Source organism: Pteropus medius, unplaced genomic scaffold (assembly GCF_902729225.1).
Source record: "Pteropus medius unplaced genomic scaffold, Ma_sr-lr_union100, whole genome shotgun sequence".
Lineage (NCBI taxonomy): Eukaryota > Metazoa > Chordata > Mammalia > Chiroptera > Pteropodidae > Pteropus > Pteropus medius.
In genome coordinates this window covers 2335433-2357158 of record NW_024353905.1, presented here as the reverse complement: position 1 = coordinate 2357158, position 21726 = coordinate 2335433, and the positions used below count along the sequence as shown (strand labels likewise).

At 35.2% G+C, this 21726-nt stretch overlaps 1 protein-coding gene across 1 annotated transcript in view; it reads right to left on the bottom strand.

Moving 5' to 3' along the window:
- The window catches only part of KLF8 (KLF transcription factor 8), a 240494-nt gene that overhangs the window by 11634 nt on the left and 207134 nt on the right, over positions 1–21726 (bottom strand). Inside the window, 4 exon segments of the mRNA XM_039851375.1 lie at positions 8252–8348; positions 8350–8392; positions 9065–9176; positions 11851–12415. Of these exon segments, the coding sequence (XP_039707309.1) occupies positions 8252–8348; positions 8350–8392; positions 9065–9176; positions 11851–12415 (817 nt within the window).

Sequence of the window (21726 nt, the reverse complement as noted above, 5' to 3'; positions counted from 1 at the left end):
CTGTAATACCCAAAGTGATCTACAGAGTCAACACAATTCTTATCAAAATCCCAATGGTATTCTTTATAAAAATAGAAAAATATCCTAAATTAATATGGAAGCACAAAGACCATTTATAGCCAAAGCAATTATGAGCAAGAGCAAAGCTAGAGGAATGAGACCTTCTAATTTCCAAATATATTACAAAGCTACAGTAATTAAAACAGTGTAATATTGACTTAAAAAATGTATAGACCAATGAAACATAATAGAGAGCTCAGATATAAATGCATTTATCTACAGACATCTTCAACAACATACCAATAAGGATATTTAGTAAATGATGTTGGAAAAACTGGATATCCAGATGCAAAGGAATGAAATTAGACTCTTTATTCACACAATATATATAAAAAAAAAACAACTCAAAATTGATTAAATATATAAAAGGAAAACCTAAAACCATAGAACTAAGAAAACATAGGGTGAAATCTTCTTGACATTGGTCTGGGCAATACTTATTTGGATATGACACAAAAGCACAGGAAACAAAAGCAAAAAGAGACAAATGGGATTGGACGAATAAACTAAAAAGCTTCACACAGAAAAAAAAAAAAAACCAGAGTGAAAAGGCAACATATGTAATGGGTAAATATGTTTGCAAACCACACAGCTGATAAGGAGTTAATATCCAAAATAAATGAACTCATACAGCTTAACAGCAAAAACCACAAATAGCCCAAATAAATTAAAAAATGGACAAAGGACTTGAATAGACATTTCTCAAAAGAATATATGCAAATGGTCAACAGGCATATAAAAAAGTCAACAGGTATATGCTCAACTTCACTAATCATCAGAGAAATTCAAATGCAAACTAATATGAGATATCACCTCATATGTTTTAGAATGGCTATTATTAGAAAGACAAAAGATGGCATGTGTTGGAGAAGATGTGGAGAAAAGGGAATCCTTGGTGGGAGTGTAAATTGGTATAGCCACTATAAAAAACAGTATGAAATTTCCTCAATAAATTAATCATAGAACTACCAGATGATGTAGCAATCCCACATCTGAGTATATATCCAAAGGAAATAAAATCAGTATCTTAAAGAGATATCTGCACTCCCATGTTCATTACAGCATTATACATAAAGCCAAAATATGGATACAAAATTAATATTCAGAAATCAGTTGCATTTTTATACACTAATAACAAACTATCAGGAAAATAAGACTACAAACAGAGATTCATGAACATTAACAGTGGATTAGTGGTTACCAGAGGAAAGTAGGGAGTAAATAGGGGTAAAGTGAGTCAAATATTTGGTGACAGAAGGAAATTTAACTTTGGGTGGTGAACACACAATGCAATAATACATTTGACATATTATTGACTGTAACTGTACACTTGAAACCTATTTTATTTTATTAACCAATGTCACCCCAATACTTTTAATAAAAAAAGAAAAACGTTCACAATCCCATTTACAATTGTATCATAAAATACTTAGGAATAAATTTAACCAAGCAGGGGCGGGGACGGGTAAAAGACCTGTACTCAAAAAATTATAAGACATTGAAGATCTAAATAAATGAAGGCATATACCGTGCTCATGGATAGGAAGAATTAACACTGTTAAAATGGCCATACTACCTAAAGCAATCTATAGTTTCAATACAATCCCTATCAAAACACCAATGGCATTTTTCACAGAACTAGAAGAAATAATCCTAAAATTTATATGGAACCATAAAAGGCCTTGAATAGCCATAGCAATCTTGAGAAAGAAGAACAAAGTTGGAGGTACCACACTATCTGATATCAAACTATAGTAGAAGCATGGTACTGGCATAAAAACAGACATGTAGATCAATGGAACAAAACAGAGAACCCAGAAATAATCCATACCTACATGGTCATTTAATCTATGATAAAAGAGGCAGGGATATACAATGGGATAAAGACAGTCTATTCAATTAATGGTGTTGGGAAACAGGACAGATACAAGGAAGGAAGGAAGGAAGGAAGGAGGAAGGAAGGAAGGAAGGAAGGAAGGAAGGAAGGAAGGAAGGAAGGAAAAGAAGGAAGGAAGGAAGGAAGGAAGGAAGGAAGGAAGGAAGGAAGGAAGGAAGGAAGAAACTGGACCACCTTCTTACACCGTATACCAGAATAAAGTCGAAATAGATTAAAGACAAATTTAAGACCCCAAACCACAAAATTACAAGAAGAAAACATAGGCAGTAAACTCTCTGACACTGATCTTAGTAATATTATTTTTCTAGTGTATCTCCTTGGGCAAGGGAAACAAAGAAAAAATAAATAAATGTGACTACATCAAACTAAAAAGTTTTTGCACAGCAAAGGAAACCATCAACAAAATGAAAAGACAACCTACTGAATGGGAGAAGATATTCACCAATGATAGATCTGATAAAGGGTTGATATCTAAAATTTATAAAGAAGTCAGACAACTCAACACTAAAACAAACAAAAAACAATTCAATTAAAAAGTGGGCAGAGGACCTTAACAGACATTTTATCCAAAGAAGACATATGAAAAGATGCTCAACATCACTAACCATCAGAGAAATGCAAATTAAAACCACAATGAGATATCATCTCACACCTGTCAGAATGGCTATCATAAATTTTAAAAATCAAGTGTTGTTGAGGATGTGGAGAAAAGAGAACCATTATGCACTGTTGGAGAGATTACAAATTGGTGCAGCCATTATAGAAAACTGTTTGGAGGTTACTTAAAAAATTAAAAAACAAAACTAGCTTATGACCCAGAAATTCCACTTCTGGGTATTTATCTGAAGAAATACAAAACACTAATTTGAAAAGATTTATGCACCCTTATGTTCACTGTAGCGCTATTTACAATAGCCAAGATATGGGAGCAATCAAAGTAACCAACGATAGACAATTGAAAAAACAAGAGGTGATACATATATAATGGAATATTACTCAGCCATAAAAAAGAATAAAATCTCATCATTTGTGACAACATGGATGGACTAAGAAGATACTATGCTAAGTGAAATAAGTCAGACAGAGAAAGACAAATATATTAACATATGTGGAATCTAAAGAACAAAATAAATGAAGAAACAAATCAGATAAAGAAATAAAGAGAACAAACTGATAATTGCCAGATGAAAGGGTGCATGGGGGGCTGGGTGAAAAAAAGTGAAGGGGATTAAGAAATACAAATTGGAAGTTACAAAATAGTCACAGGGATGTTAAATACAGCATTGGGAATATAGTCAATAATATAGCAATAGCTATGTATAGTGCCAGGTGAGTACTAGACTGGGGGGATCACTTATTAAATTATATAAATGTCTACCTAATATGCTGTAAACCTGAAACTAATGTGAAATAATAATGTCAACTGTAATTGAAAAATTAAAATTAAAAGATCTAATATATTTTCATTTAAAAAACAAGCCAAATTATTCAAACAACTTAAGTGCCTGTTGATGGATGAATGGATAAAGACATAATATAATATAAAGACATTATATTTTATATATATATATATAAAATATACATTGTATATGTTATATATCTATGTTATATCTCTATATACTGTATCTCTCTATATTATATATATATTCTATCTATATATTATATATATAATATTATTATAGATAGATAGATAGATAATATTATTCAGCCTTAAGAAAGGAAACTCTGCCATTTGTAACAACATGAATGAACCCAGAGGACATTATGCTAAGTGAAATGAGCTGGATTCAGAAAGACAAATACTATATGATCTCATGTAGTATGTAGAATATAAATGTTAAACTCACTGAAACAATACGAATGGTAACCAGGGGCTGGTGGTGGGGTATGGGAAGATGGTAAATGGGCACAAAGTTTCAGTTTTGCCAGATAAATAAGTCCTGGGAATCTAATGTACAACAATGTGACTATAGCCAATATTGTACCATATACTTGAAATTTGCTCAAGATGGATTTTAGGCCTTTTCACTACAAAAAAAAAAAAAAAAAAATATTGGAAGTGATGTATATGTTAATTAGCTTGATTGTGAATATTTCACAATGTATATATATATCAAATCACCAAATCATACATCTTAAATATAGACAACTTTATCAAACTGATTCTGTCCTTATTCTTATGGGTTCTGAAATATAAGTTCTTTCTTTAGTTCAACAATTCTTGTGCTTGATATTGCCAGTAAAGGGAAAGGAGGGGGAAACACCAAATTAAAAAATAAAAATAAAAAAAGCTTGGAATGCAGGCTTAAGCTGATATTGACCACTTTCCTTCATAGTACAAGTAACAACATTATAACTATTAGCTGGTGTTTTAGTAACGGTGGCATTTCTGGTTTCCATGTACTTATTTTGCTTTTTCTTTTCTTTTTTCTTTTTTTTTTTTTTTGCAACTCTAGGTAGTTTTGCTTTGATCTTTTCAACAATCGACTTGGTATGATCAAGGGGCGATGCGAACATAGTGATCAGTCTGGGTCTTGTACATCTCATAGACAATCGGAACACTGAAAATGAGCAGTTTAGCAAAAATCAGAAGGGTGATTCCATTTAAAACGGCACCAACATAGGTCATCAGCCACATAAAGACAGTCAGCTTCAAAGAGTCAACCAGATCTTCTACCAGAAAGAGATGAATGAGTTTCAGGGCCTTGTGGATGTGCACCATGGCAGCATTCATGTAATTATTGGAAAGCTTCTGAAGACAGAGTAATGTCTACATCCAGGTAGGCTTTGAATGGACGGCCTTCTTCTGACATCTGCACAGCTTGGATGACAGACTTGTAGACCCTGAAGCTGGTGGTGACAGAGAGAAAAGCCAGGATGAGGTAAGAAACCACACTGATGACACTGAAAGCTGCCAGTGAAAGCACCACGATCAGTGTGGTGCCAAAGACAAATCGAGTCTTCGTCACAACTCGCCAGAAAATCAGATCATGCACCACAAGGAAGGAGCCGCAGCTCTTCAGCCCCAGGGCGAGGTAGGCTCCCGGGCTCCCACCACCGCAGCGGCTGTCGAGGGCAGATGGCTCAACCCTGGAGGATGACAAGGAGATTGACAGGGATGGAGTGGCCACCAACGGCTCCGCTATGGCTGTGTGAGCAAGAGCGGAGAGGGTGAAGACAGATGTGGGGCAAGAGAGAGGGAGGGGCAAGAAAATAATACAGCCGCTGACTCTCTGAAGTCCCTTCGCTCCTCCTGCTTGGAGAACAGACTGACAGGCTGGCTCAGCAGAGAGCAGCGAGAGGGCCTATATATACTATTTTTAATGGTGAAATATAACTCAATAAAGTTTGAGGGAAAAGAATAAATTAAGACAATAAGCTTATGAGATAGCAGTGAATCTTGAAAGAACATTAATAATAGCTAACATTTACTGAGTGTTTACTATATGCCACATATTGTACTGATTTTTCACTATTAATATTCCCATGTAAGGGAAATGAGGCAAAAAATGTGAAGTAACTTTCAGCTAATGAGTGGTAGACTGGGATGTCAAATCCAGGCAGTGTAGTTTTCCAATATATGCTCATGGCAACGATGTCTACATACTCAAAAGAGCTATTTGAAGAAAGAAATAATAGAACTTTGGAAACAAATAACCGAAGAAGAAAATTTAACTTTAGGTGGTAAACACAATGCAATAAACATATTATTGAACTGCATACTCGAAACCTATGTAAGTTTATTAACCAATGTCACCCAAATAAATTTACTTAAAAAATTAAAACTTTGCTTAGCAATGTTAACTGAAGATACAATTTGGATGTTTTATTTTTTGTTATTGTCCTCATATTTTAATCTAGTTCCTAAAAATGAGACCTATAAAAAAAGGATTTCATTTTTTGGTTTTTGTTTCTACTCTTTCCAAGAAACACATTAAGCTTATTGCTAAATTGTTCTTGCTAATTTGGAAATTGTAATAATTTAACCTCACGCATGCACTTGTAACCTATACAAGGTAAAATAATAATATTTTCTTTGGGCTATCTCTAGATAATTTTCCCTTTAGTAGTTTCTTTCATTTCACACTGTTTATTTAGAAACACTTGGATAACCTAGATGAAGGAAAGATCAAGTCTTAAACCACATGTGCTCCAGTTAAACAGACCTTTAATAAAAAAGACATTGAGTTAAAAAAAAAAAGAATTAATGATAAATTTTGAGTCTGGGTGAATGAGTGATGCCATTATTAAAAACTGGGACTTGATAGTATGTTTAATGGTAGTTGCTGTATCTGTATTTTCTGCTTTGCATGATTGTCAGCTCAGAGGAGATGAATGGCTTCACTGCATGCTAGAGGCAGTATCCAGATGGGCAAGAGCCTCTGGCTCTCTGCTAAGAGAATATCTACCAGAGACAGGGATATCACCCTCTGGGAGCCTTTGAAATAAACCCTAATCTTTGGAGGACAATGAATCAGGCATTTCTGCAGCTGCCTCAGTTCCAAGGAACCTGTGGAGTACCAGCTACAGAGAAAAGTATTGTCTAAGTTGCATACCAAGGTGTGATTCCAGGTTTGTTTTTTGTTTTGTTTTGTTTTTACCACTTGCTAAGTGTGTGATCATCAGCAAACTCTACCTCTGTAAATAGTATGTCTATCCATCCAGTCACCCAAAACGGAAATCTGAGTCATCAGTGTCCCAATACACTTCCTTCTCTCCACAGCCACTCCCAACATCCTAGCGAGGTTCTCATTATTTTTAGCCTGGATCACTAAAGTAGCATCTTAAGTGGTCTCTCCCCTTCTACTCTTGCACCTCAAGTCTTCCACTACCAATCACTGTACTTATATGCCCTTTTAATGCTGGACTTCTGTCAGTTATTACAACAAACTTGGCAAGCTTATTCTAAGCTCACAACTTCTTTACTCTGCCTAGCTAAAAACAATATTCTTCCTTCAAGCTTTTTGCATAGTTGGTTCCTTCTCATATTGCTTATGTTATTCAATGTAAAAGCCTTGTTTAGATACTGATTCAAATAAACTTTTAAAAAACATTTATTAGACAATTAGGGAAATTTGATATTAAGGAATTTATGTTAGTAATATTATGCTTATTTTTTAAATCTTTGCCTTTTAAAGATATATTCTGAAGTATTTATGACTAAGATAATATGATTGTAATTTGCTTCAAAATAATACAGTGTGGAGTGGGCGACTTGGTAGGGGTATAGAAGAAACAAAATTGGTCATATACCGATATGATATAATTGTTGAAATTAGGGAGAAGGTACATGAGAGTAAACTATTTTACTTTTGCATGTTGAAAATTCATGTTTAAATAATAGTCTCTTAAGTGGTTTTCTCCCTTCCACTCTTTTTTCCCCGCCTCTTTAATTCTCCTCCCCTACTTCCACCCCTAACCTAAGGATGTTGCCATTTCCCTCTAAGAAGTGGATCTCTGAAGGTGGGGCATCTCCACCCACGTGCTCGCAGCGCACCCGAGGCGTGAACCCAAGACCTTCTGCGTGTAGAGCAGATGTGCTAGCCACTACACTATGGAGCCACCGCTCTCCCTTCCACTCCTGCACCTCAATCTTTCTACCATCAATCACTGCACTCAATATGTCCTAGCTATGCTAAACTTCTGTCAGTTATTAGAGCAAGGCAAACTTATTCCCATCTCACAACTTCAACACACACACACACACACACACACACACACGCACACACACAGTGAGTGGAATAAGACTATCCAACAACCCAATATGGAGAAGAATCAGATAAAACATCAATAAATAAGAAGAATGTCATGGGAATGTCGGGACAATGCAGCAATGCAGCCTGGAGATCAGTCATCTGATCATAGCCTTTGGGCACAGCAACTAGGACTTCAGATCCTTTGATACAAATCCTAACATAGCCAACTTAACACAGCATATGTTTCCAAAAAAAGGAAAGTTTCTTCCTTGTCCAGGAAGTCCAAGTCTAAATTCTAAGCTGGAGATGATTTGAGAGGCGGAATCTCCCAGGTAGAGGGTATAAACTGATGACTGACAAGTTATATTTGGCACATAGGCAGGTTTCTTTGAATCTATGGTGTTATACAAAATTTTTAGTTAGATGCCAACATTAAAAAATCTAGGACATTTCATATAGAAGTCTTTATTTGCTGCTTTTCTTTAAAATTTGGGAGATTTGGTAATATTTAGTTGGAGTTTTCTTCTTATCTCTCAGAGACTCTGTGTGTGTGTGTGTGTGTGTGTGTGTGTGTTGGGGTGGGTGGAGGTGGGCAAACCTGTATGGATTCTGGGGTGGGCTTTCAGGTGAGAGCTTTTGGTGTATACTTTGCTGCATCCTGCAAAATCACATTGGTGAATCAATCTTCTCTTCAAAGTCAAGGGACTCTTCTCCCTGCATTTGGGTCATTACTGCTGGTCTGAGCTGAAAAAAAAAGAGAGAGAGAGAGAGAGAGAGAAATAGGGCCAAAGAATGATTTTAAAGTGGGGGCTAAATAAATCGACTTACATACAGTGGGACCACCTCATATGTGTATTTAATTTATGCAAATTTAACACTAGGTTCCCCAAAGAATAAACAATTGAAATAATCCCAGCAATTCTCTCAACTAGGCCATTATGTTCAGCAAGTGCAGTTTCCAGGAAGTAGCAATGTTTCCTTGGGTGGTTTCTGTTCCCACAGAGTGTGAGCATTTTTCACTCTAATAAGTCTCATTTTTGTGTTTAAAGAAATGTATTTTCCATATAAAATGGTTTCTAAAACGCAAGCTAACTTACTTCATTAGTTCCAACACTGAGAGACAAGACTGTTTTAAATTTAGAGAAACAGTATGCAACTGTACTTTATAGGAAATTTGCTGATTTTTTAAAGGTAAAATGGAATGATCTACAATTAGAACATAACTCCGTGGTAACATGCATGCCTATACACACGTATGCACACAAATTCATGCCTTCACTGAGAAGGCAATTGTCCTATATTTTGTTGTCCTCAAATCTTACTATTGTGTCTGAGAATATGTTCCACTTCTATCAAAGACACACACATATAGACACAGAGACAGACATGAAGTAAAGACAAAAGTACTCACTCTTGCTGTAGTCCCTGAATACCCTGTAAGGCCAAGGATCTACTCTCATTTGCGCTCTCCTCACTGTCACTTGGGATTTCCAGTGGAGACATGGAGGTGGGGTCAACTTTCACTAAAAGCAAAGAAAAGGAGCAGTGTGGGCTATAAATATATGTGCCTCTGTCATCATTTTCAAGATTCCCAGTTTGGGCCAAAATAGGAAGTAGGAGCAAGATAGGGAAAAATCAAAGATGGAAGAAGTGTATTTGTATAGAAGCAAGAGAAGAACATTTAAAATTTTTAGCATAGTGGGGAACAGAAATTCCTTGAGAGAATACTGAGGAGCGTTCTGATACTACTAGAATAAACTTCTTTAGAATAGTGAGTGAGATAGGATAGCTTTCTCTAGGATAGAATCTGGTTATGAGTCAATTCTTTATCTCTAGCTCCCAGGACAGGGTTTGCTGAAAAGTCAGGTTCAATGTCTGTTTGTTGAATCGAACTCTCTGAATAGTTCTCTGGCTAACCTAATATCAATGCCTAGGCTCAACTCAGAAGTAAGAACACATCCTTTGGCTTTTGTGCTCCTAAAAGGAAACAAGTCAATGAGCTGAAACACATACCTACTACCTAGTAGGTGCTTCATATATGTTACATCTTTCTCTTCCACTTATGTTGGGAGAAGCTCTCAAATATTTATTATTAATTACTGATGTTTCCAATGCCTAAAAACTCAACCAAGTGGTCAATACTCTCCTAGATCTAATGAAAGATTCAAAACTTCTATATAGAAGAAACTTAAGGGTGGCAATAAGGTTGAATGAGGGAGAACTTGGCTAGTGCCTTCAATACATTGATTGTGGATCATTCACTAAAAAGTTTTAAGCATGCATCTCAGTATGTGTGTGTATCCATGTGTAGTGATATAAATGCATTAGTATATTAAATTGTTGTACATATTTTCAAAAATGAACAAAAATAAAACATGTAAGGGGTGAGAAAATGCATATATAAATTTTGATACTTGGTATCAAAATTTATATATATCACAACAAGGTATAAGCATACCACTGGGATAATGGTTTTAGCTTAGCTTAAAACTACATTAAACACTGTTAAAATGTATTCTGTTTATTTAGAGTGGCTCTGGAGGACTGATGGATATTCCAGGAGGATTCAAAGCCCCGTCAAACCATTCCTTGGTGCCACTACTATCTTGATATCAGCAACCTCTCACACAGGGAATTTTATTTTCTCATTTTCTTTTTTGTTTGCCTCTCCTTAATTGAGAATGGATAACCATATTTTAATTAACTTCCTTAAGGTATCTCAAAAACAAATTGTTATGAATACTTATCATCACCAAAATTATCCACTATTCAATGATGGCATTTTTATTCAAAAAGATACTGAAAAGTCTTAGCAATTTGATGCTTAGTGTATTGTTTTTCAGTCTCTTACATTTAGTGATGGAATGATCACAATGTATTGGATTTCAAAGGTAGAAAAGTTTATATATCTGAAATCTGATTCCTAGTCATTTCCGCCCACATATCTCCCCTGTGGTCTTTTTAATTCATTCTAAATATTTATCAGCTCCTCATTTCATGAATTTGAATCCTCTCATCATCCTAATCTCTCTTCTCTAATTATACTCCAATTTCCCAATATCCTTCCTAAGGTACAACATTCAAAATTAACTAGGATTTTACAGGTATGGTGAAGCAAAATATCTTGAGCCACTTCAAGAAGCCATATAATTTTTTTGATCATTCCCAATTACAAACTAAAGTCGATATACTTCCAGGAAAGAAACTTAGTGGTGGAGGATCATGGTGGAAGGGAGACTTAATTTATACTTTTCTGAATTCTGGACTTACTTTTAAAATAAAACAAAAGGAAAGATTATAGCATATGAACTCTCTCCTGGACAAATTTTCAAGTTTGTTCAAATTATTTGTTGTAAGACAACTACTATCTACCACTGTGTTAGGTTCTCTGGAGATGCACAATGAGAAATAAGATACAGTTTTGTCCTTGAAGAATTTACAATTCAGTTGGGAAGAATTCCTGCAATATAGGTAAGTAAAAAGTAAAATGGAGGGTGATAGATGCTAAATGAGGAAGAACACAGAGAAGATGGCAATATTTCAAAGAAGACCATTTTTCCTGCAAGGAAGAGAAAAGGTATGATGTTGGAACACGCTGGCTAAGTATGTAGGGCTAGAAACATTCTCAACTTGTCTACCAAAGGATTTCTAATGGCACAGAATAATAAATACATTTCTCCTGGAAAATCCTAAGGTGGGTGCCTTAGTAAGCTTAAAACTAGTTTTGAAGTTTGTGTTTTATCTTAAAAGGTTATTCAAATTTTACATTTTTCTCTTTAATAAAATCATTTTTAAAATATGAAATATTTTAAATTATTTGCTATCAAATTATTTACTATAGATTCCAGGAAGATAGACTGTATTTCACTCAAGGATATGCATACCCCAGTTTCAGAAGCATGGGCTAAACAAAAGAGCCATTGTACATTCTTTTTTTCTATTATAGAATGTAAAGCTCTTTTTATAGTTAACACACAATATTATACTAGTTTGAGGTGTACAACACAAATACTGTATTACTGTATGTTATTAAGTATTTAAGAAACATGATAAAAAAAAAGTGTTCATGAAAAGATTACTCTTGAAGTTGTGCGCAAGGATAATTGGAGGCAGTGAAAAGAGATAGGATATAGGACAACTCGAAAAGAGAACATATAATGAAGGTAAGGCCCAGGAAAGGAGTACAGTGATGCTCACCTGACCCAGCATTTTTGCCATCTCCTCCAATGAGTGGGACTGTAATAGCTGCAGGGTTCCCATCTGCAGGCAAAGTGGTATACACCATGGGCAATGACTGTACCACTACTGGGATGGTCTTCAGGCCACCCATCTTATTTGGCAGACTGACTGAGGGGATAGTGTGAATCAAATGTAAGATCTGTTGGCCACCAGTGCCCTGAGAGGAGGCCAGGATAGAGCCTGGAGTCAGAACGGTAGGGATGTTTGCTAAAGTGCCTGCATCAGATGTTGACATGGACACTATAGGAGTCTGGGGAGTGGGCTGTGGCTTGGGAGGACGTATTGGAGCTTGAAGCATGCTGGCAGGCTGGAGAGGAGCCTTGGGCTTGTGAAAGGAGAGGTCAACTGGTTCCACCTGGGGCAGATTGAAGTCATTAGCCAGCAGTTCTTCTGGTGGCTCAATCTTGATGTCATTAAACAGTGATGGGTTCTCCATGGGGTTGGCATCAAGGAGTGGTGGAGATGTCATATTACCTTTGTCTGCTGTCTTTGGCGGATCTCTGATTTGAACAGGGATAGTGACCTAAAAAAAAAAAAAGAGATGCAAAATGGTCAGTATTCGTGTGCTGAAGAAGAGACATGTGAGCAATAAAAGGAAGAAATCTCCAATCTCTTCTCATGGACAAAATATATAAAGAGTTGAAAGAAATGAAGCAGGAGTACACTAAGGATGATAAAAGAAGGAAAAATTTACTGAGCACCAGTATTAGGCACTGTATCAGTCAATTGATACAAATTGTTTTATTTAATCTTTACAATAATTCTGCAAGATTAATTAAAGTCAGCACTTTCTATGTATCCATTATAAGTGCTAAGCCCAGTGAGGGCACACATGAATAAGGTATAGCCACAAAGTGCATACTAAAATACTAACTAAAATGATAGAAACGGTGTGAGTAGCTTATATGTCATATCATAAGTGATGCAGCAGACATATGAGAGAGGTGTTTTAGAAAAAAAATGAGATGATTTATTCTGTCTAGACAGGATCAGAGAAAGCTTCAAAGAGGAACTGAATTTTAGAAGGTACTAGAGAATTAATAGCAGTTGTATAGGCAGAGAAGGGGTAAGAAAGATAGTCCTGTCTACAGAGACATAACACAGACAATATGTTAGGAGATAATGATGCAGTACACTCAGTTGCATTACACGCAAAATTGAACTGTGCAACTTTTAAATTAAAAGAAATACGAATTAAATGAAAACTTCACAGGTAATATATAAAATAACATATAACCTCAATCTAATTAGAAACTCTCTAAGAATTCCATGAATTCTTAGATCAAGGGTATTATGAACTATGTATTACATTGTCGAGTAACACTCTGGACCTTGAAGATGGCCTTGGAGATGCTGGTGTTACTTTAGCCAGTAAACAAGGCTCCATTCTCTATCAGGATTATATTTGAGTTATAGAAGTTTTGATTTATGAGAAATGTCTAGGAATGTATCTCTTACACAAAATACACTACCCTTTATTTTTGCATACTTGGAATATGAGGAAAGGTAGAGTTCAAGGAAAGGCTAGGTGATAAAATATAATTGTTTGGAGGAGGGGAGTGACATGGGAAGAGATATTTCTGTGTGATTTAACTAGTTCCTCAATGAAGGATAAATTTAAAGAGGAATATGACTGGATTCAGAGACCAAAAAGGAAGCAAGAGGAAAAATTTGGTGAGACATTTATGAGGCAATTGCAGAAATTTGAATATTGATTGGGTATTGGATGATATTAAGAAATTATTGTTAATATTTAAAGGTTAGTTACGATTTTGAAAAATTTAGGTGAGAGATAATAAGGTCCTGAACTCAGAGGATGATGAGGGTCAAGGAGAGGCAGTGTCCTTTTATTCTCACTGCATTTAAAAAGCCCTCAGAGTATACTGGAGGTGCGTAAACACACCAAGAAGCATCCATGCTTCATCTACAGAATTGAGCCAGAATGATATCTATTGTCTCACTCTGCTATGCTATGACATTCTTGTTTGTTTGTTTGTTTGTTTGTTTTTAATTTACCATTCACCACCCCAACTCAGGCCTCGTTTGTGGTCCAAATATTGCTTCAATTTGCTCCTCTAAGACATGACTCCTGTGATTTGTCCCAGTTTCACATACTTCTAAAGTAATCCATCCCTTACGGGTGAATCCACACCATCCAGGTAAGGGGACAGTAGAATTCTGTTGGTGAAAGGAATGGGGGAGGAGAGAAAGGGGAAGTTGTCAAAGATGGTTCTGCTGAATTTAAAAATTGCTTGTCCTCTGAATCTCCTAAATCAACTTAAGCTCCTTTTTTCCCTTCATTTCCCATTTATCTCTTTATCTGGCTAGTATTCTACCCAGATTAAAGGGGTAGAATCCTAGGAATCTCTAAGGAAAATAGGAAGAAGTATTCCTTTCTACAGTCTCTCTATCATGGCTGTCAATAAAATTGAGAAATAAAGTTACAACAGAAATCATAAGAGGTGAAATGTAATATCAGTCTCTATAAAAATATAGATTGTGAGTACAGATGTAGAAATAAACACTAAGTCTGTCAAAATACATTAAGGAAGAATCTATTTAACTATTTAGGGACTTTTTGGACTCTATGCTTTAGGCCCAGAAACATAAGGAAGCTGAAGATCTGAATTCTAAATATAAAGTCTAAATATAAAATGGAGACTACTTTAGCAACCTTACTGTCCTTTGTTAAACAGTTGCCATCTCCGAGACCTTAAGTGTTGCCTAGAATAATGCTATTAGTTCAAGGCCTTGTGCTTAGCTAAAATTTGATATACAGTTATTCATTTCATTGAAAAAAATATTATTCAGGAAAATCCAAAATGGAAACTGAACGATGAAAAATATAGAAATTGAAGAACAGTCTACAGCCATGTCACCTTAAACAAGCCCGATGTCTGATCTCGGAAGCTAAGCAGGGTCAGGCCTGGTTAGTATTTGGATGGGAGACCACCTAGGAAGACCAGGTGCTATAGGCATTAATAATAATAATAATAATAATAATAATAATAATAATAATAATAATAATAATAAAAGAAATTGAAGAACATATAGGCTATTCTTATTGCCTTGATGAGATAAGATATTGGAGGCCCCTGCTTCAGCAAGTGATCATAGGTTGTCTTTCTGTAGACTAAACCTATCCTGTGGCCTATGAATACGTCATAAAAATCTTATCAAGCAATAGGGCTTTAATAATTTCTCCTCTTCTGCCATCATCACAAGACTTTCAAAGAAATGTTAAAGACCAGTTGTTTGAGATTTATTATTTTAATAAAACATCTTTTTTATTAATTTATTTTTAATTAGAGTTGACATACAATATTAAACTAGTTTCAGGTGTACAACATAGTAAGGAGACATTTATATACTTTATGAAGCGATCACCCCAATAAGTCTAGTAACCATCGGACAATATATGTAGTTATTAAATGTTATTGACTTTATTTCCTATGCTGTACTTTATATCTCTGTGACTGTTTTTATAACTGGCAATTTGCACATCTTAAACCTTTCTCCATTTTCACCCATTCCTCAAACCCCTCCCTTCTGGTAATCAAAATGTTCTCTATATCTGAGAGTTTGTTTCTATTTTGTTCATTGATTTTGTTTATTTTTTATTTTTATTTTTTTAAGATCATAAGGTTTTTAATGGTACTGAAATTTTTTTTAAGTTTATTGCGGTATCATTGGTTAATATAATTATATAACTATCAGGTGTACATTATAATTTGACATCAGTATATTCTATTGTGTTTTTATTACCTAAAGTCTAGTTTCCTGCTTTTCTCAGAATGTCATTTGCTTGAAATATCATTTTCTACTCTTTCACTTTGAGTCTATATTTGTCTTTGGAACTCTGGTGTGTCTCCTGGAGGCAGCATATGGTTGGGCTTTGTTTTTTGATCCATTCTGCAACTCTGTCTTTTTCTTGGTTAGTTAAGTCCATTTACATTTAGGGTGGTTATTGAAATATGATGTCTTTTTATAGCCATTGTATCTTTTGATTTTTGGTAGCTCAATGTTTCCATTGCTTCCTTGTCCTTGTGTTTCTGTTTTCTTTATTTTGATTGGCTTTTGTGAGTTTTGCCTCTGGTTCTTGTTGTTTTTTGTTATATACTTCAGTTCTGAACTTTGGTACCATTACCAATATGAAAAGGATAGTTATGTATACACAGTCGTCCATTTTTTTCTGCACATGCTTTGTCTCCATTCCCCATTGCAAATTTGGATCTTTGAGTCCTCCCCTTTTCAGTCATTGTTATCTCAATTTGTCCCTACATATGCTGAATGTTCAATACTATCTTGTTATAACAATTCTCTTCTTATTATTTAAGCTTATAATGCCCTGTTCTAAGTAAGGGTAGCACTCTTCTGCTTCTATTTGCCTAATAGTCACTTTACTCCTAATTATGTTTTTTCTTTTTCCATTTTGTTTTAGGTGAACTAACCCCTTTCATTTCCTGTAGTGCAGGCCTTGTAGTGGAGAATTCCCATTCCTTTCTGGCTTGTAAGGTTTGCAAGCCAGAAGTCTGAGGATAACCTAATGGGTTTTCCCTTATAAATTACCATTTTCTTTTCTCTGACTTTCCTGAGAATTCTGTCTTTGTCGTTGATTTTTGATAACTTTAATATAATATGTCTTGGTGAAGACCTTTTTGGGTTAAGATAATTAAGTGTTCTGTTGACTTTTTGAATTCTAAGCTCCAGCTCATTCCTTAGATTTGTGAAATGCTCATTCACTATTTGTCTGAGAATGCTTTCTAGTTCCTGTTCCTTTTCCTCGCCTTCAGTAATACCCATTATTCTTATGTTTCCTCTCCTGATGGTATCAGTTTTTTTTGTGTAATCTTTAGGGTTCTCTCTATATAGTATCATGTCATCGGCAAATAATGAGAGTTTTACTTCTTCCTTTACAATTTGTATTCTTTTTTATTTTTATTCTTTGTCTGAATGCTGTGGCTAGGACTTTCAATACTATGCTGAATAAAAGTGGTGAAAGTGGACATCCTTGTCTTGTTCCTCAGGAAAACGCTTTTAGCTTTTTACCTTTGAATATGATGTTAGCTGTGGGTTTGTCATATATTGCCTTTATTATGTTGAGGTATATTCCCTCTATTCTCACTTTGCTGATTGCTTGTATAATAAATGGAGGTTGGATTTTGTTAAATGTTTTTCTGCATTGTTATAATCATATTATTTTTACTCTTCATTTTGTTTAAGTAATATATCACGTTAATTGATTTGTGGATATTATTTCAACCTTGCATCTCAGAAACAAATCTCACTTGATCATGGTGTATTAACATTTTTAATGTATTGCTGAATTTGGTTTGAAAATATTTGTTGAGGATTTTTTCATTTATGATTGTCACAGATATTGGCCTGTAATTTTCAGTTTTTGCAGTGTCTTGGTCTGGTTTTGGTATCAGGTTAATGCTGGTCATAAAATGAGTTTGGAAACTTTCCTTCCTCTTCAATTTTCTTTGAATAGTTTGAGAAGGTTAGTTATTAATTCTTCTTTTAATATTTGGTAAAATTCACCTATTATGCAATCTGGTCCAATGACTTTTTTATTGAGAGTTTTTTAATTACCGATTTGTGTTTCTTCCAGATTTAGTCTTTGAATGTTATATGTTTCTAGTAATTTATCTATTTCTTTCAGATTGTCCAATTTGTTGCCATATAATTTGTTGTTCATAGTATGTTCTCATAATCCTTTGTATATCTGTGATATTGGTTGTCAATTCTCCTTTTACATATCTGTTTCTATTTGGTCTCTCTTTTTATCTTGAATTTAGCTAAAGGTTTATTAATTACATTTATCATTTAAAAGAAACAGCTCTTGGTTTCATTGTTCTTTTGTATTGCCTTTTTCTGGTGTGTTATGTTATTTATTTCTGCTCTGATGTTTATTGTTTCCCTCCATCTACTAACTTTGGACTTTGTTCTTCTTTTTCGAGTTCCTTTAGGTGTAAGGCTAAATAGTTTATTTGAGATTTTTCTTGTTCCTAGAGCTAGGCCTGTATTACTATGAATTTCCCTCTTATGGCTGCTTTGACTGTTTCCATAGATTTTGGGTCACTGTGTTTTCATTTACTTTTGTTTTAAGGTATGTTTGGCTTTCTTCCTTTATCCTTGACTTTAATCCAGTCATTGTTTAGTACCACATGTTTTTAGTCTTCATGTATTTTTGTGTGTTTTTTAGTATTTTTCTTGTAATGGATTTATAGTTTCATACCATTCTGATCAGAGAAGACGCTTGATATGGTTTCAATTTTCTTAAATTTACTAATACTTGTTTTGTGTTCTAATATATAGTCTATACTGAAAAATATTTCAGGTGCACTTAAAAAATGTTTAGTCTTCTGCTTTTAGTAAAATGTTAAAAAAAATTAACTCTATCTTGTCTAATGTGTCATTTAGGCCTCTGTTTCCTTGTTGATTTTCTTTCTGGACAACCTATCCATTGATGTCAATGGAGTGTTAGTGTCCCTTACTACTGTTGTAATACTCTCAATCTCCCCCTTTATGTCTGTCTATATTTGCTTCGTACATTTAGGGTGCTATTTAATTGGATGTGTAGCTGTTACATAATCTTGTTGGACTGATCTCTTTAGCATTATAAAATTTCCTTCTTTGTCTCTTGTTAAAGCACTTGCTTTAAATTTTATTTTGTTTGGTATCAGTACTACTACCCCAGTTTTTTTTTTCTCATTTCCAGTTCCATGAAATATCTTTTACCATACCTTTACTTTCAGTTTGTGTGTGTCTTTTGATCTGAAGTACATCTCTTGTAGGCAGCATATGTATGGGTCTAGTTTTTTTCTTAATCTATTCAGCCACCAATTCTCTCTTAATTGGAACATTTAATCCATTTACATTTAAAATAATTATTGATAGATATGTAGTTGTTGCCATATTATTAACGTTTTCTGATTGTTTTTGTAGTTCTCTGTTCCTTTTTTATTCTCTTGTTCTCTTCTTTTGTATGTTGATGATTCTCCAGAGTTGTGTTTGGATTCTTTTCTCTTCATTTTTTATGTAACTCTTGTAGATTTTTGGTTTGTGGTTACCATGTGTTTCACATATATGAAGCTATGTTTATAGCAGTCTATTTTAAGTTGATGATTGCTTAAGTTTGCACACATTCTAAAATCACTACATTTTTTATTCACTCCCTCTACGTTTATGTTTGGTTCATTATTTTTTACTTCTATTGTATGTGTTTATGTGTATTCCTTTATTGCTGTAATAGCACATGATAGTCCTACTTTTGCTTTTTAATGTTTGCAGTAGCTGTATAGTAGGTTGATCCATGCTTTCACTAAGTTTTTGCATTTGTCAGTGAGAATTTTTTTCTTTCCTATATTTTCTTATTCATATTTTGTCCTTTTCTACTTAGTCATTTTAACATTTCTTTTTCTAAAATAATTTACTTTTTAGTAACAGTTGACATACAGTGTTATATTAGTTTCAGGTGAACAACGTAGGAATTAGACGTTTACACAACTTATGAAATGATCATCCCAAAAAATCTAACACCCATCTGACACCATACATAGTTATTACAATATTATTGACTACATTCCCTATACTATACATTTACATGCCCATTTTATAATTACCAATTGTACTTCTTAATCCCTTACCCTTTTCATCACCCCCAACTTCCCTCCCACCTGGCAACCATAAAAATGTTCTCTGTACCTATGAGTTTGTTTCTGTTTTGTTGTCGTTGTTGATTTCTTTTGTTCTTTAGATTCCACGTATAAATGAAATTATATGGATTTGTCTTTTTCTGTCATATTCCACTCAGTACAATATCCTCTGGGTCCATCCATGTTGTGGCGAATAGCAAGATTTCATTTTTTTTTTTTTTTTGTGGCTGAATAATATTCTGTTGTATATATGTACTACTTCTTCTTTGTCCATTCATCTATTGATGGACACTTAGGTTGCTTCCATACTTTGGCTATTGCAAATAATTATGCAATAAACATATGGATGCATATGACCCTTTCAAATAGTGTTTTAGGTTTCTTCAGATAAATACCCAGACATGGGATTACTGGGTCCTTCTTTATCTCTTGTTATAACCTTTGTTTTAAAGTTTCTTTAGTCTGGTATAAGTATTGCTACCACATCTTTTCTTTTTTCTTTTTCTTTTTTATTTCCATTTTCATGAAATGTTTTTTTTTTCCCATCTCTTTCAGTTTATGCATGTCTTTAGAACTGAACTGGGTCTCTTGTAGGCAGCATATGTAAGGGTCTTGTACAGTTGTGTAGGGGTTGACTCTAGAGAGCAGAATTCACTTTAGCATGGCTCTGGCACTTGCCAAGTCTGCCTTTCATGTATGTCTTTTGTACAGGTGTTTGGGTGGTACTCTAGTGTCATATGAAGCTGGCCACCTAGTGTGGCCACTTGGGAGGGTCTCTGTTGCAGGCCAATTTCAGCCGCTGCCTATGCTCTACCCGGGGTCACTTGGTATGTGCTAAAATGTCATCTTCAGATGTTTGTCACTTCTGCTGGACTTGGAGGTATATAGGAGAGGCTAAGCTATGATCTAAGGCTGGCTGCTGCTAGTGCCAGACTCAGGGCTACTTAGAAAGATATACGGTGGTGCCAAGGCTAGCAGCTGTTTGTTTGCAGTTGGTGAGCCTTTGAGAGATTTTAGGAAAGTCTGCAACATGAGCCGAGACAGGCCATTTGTACGAAAAAGCCACTAGAACTGGCTTGGGTGGAAAACATTTCGGAAATCACAAGGGAGGGATTAACAGTGATAGATAGGTTGATACAGACTCAGATATGGTGCAGCTTGGATGGGAAGATGGCTCAACAAAGGAACAATGGCTTCTGCCAGCACTTCTGTCTGGGATAAAGCTGTCCCTCCAGCCCTTGTCCTGAAGCCAGACAATTCGATTCCTTCCCATATTTCTCTGGTGCCTTTTGAGTTGCTGCCCCAGTGCTGGAGCTCAGAGCGAGTGAGTCCATCATGGAGTAAGTCTTTGCACAGGCCCTTTAAGAGGAATACCTGGGACTCCAGCAGCCCTCCATCTCATTCAGCCACAATCTCCATTGGTTTTCACATTCAGAAGTTATGGGGACTTCTCTTCCCAACAGTAGAACCCTGGGCTCTGGAGACTATTGTGGGTCTGCGAACTCTTGCTCCTTAGGGGGGAACTCCATAGCTGAGATAGCCCTCCCAATTTTTAAAACCAACAGCTGAGTGTGAAACCAGCCCATTTCATATTTCTGCCTCTCTTACCAGTCATGAGATGGTTTCTTCTGTATGTCCTTAGAGGTAGAACTTCCATCCAGCTAGACTTCAGGTAATTTTCAATGATGGTTGTTCTGTAGTTTAGTTGTAATTTTGATATGGTCATGAGAGAAGGCAAGCACAGTATTTACATACTCCACCATCTTCCTTTAACATTACTTCTAATACTGGTTTAGCAGTGATGAACTACTTCTGCTTTTTCTTTTCTGGGAAATTTTATCTCCTTTTGATTCTAAATGATAGCTTTCATGGATAGAGTAATCTTTGTTGTAGGTCTTTGCTTTTCATCACATTTTTCATAAATATTTCAGGTCATTCCCTTCTGTCCTGCAAAATTTCTGTTAAAAAAAATAAGCTGGCAGTCTTATGGGAGCTCCCTTTTACATAACTCTTTTTCTCTTGAACATGTAAGACTCTATTTGTCTTCAACTTTTGGTGTTTTAATTATGGTGTGTCTTGGTGTGAACCTCTAGATCCATCTTGTTTTACCTTGTTTGGAACTCTGTGCTTCCTGGAATTGTATGTCTGTTTCCTTCCCCAGGTTAAGAAAGTT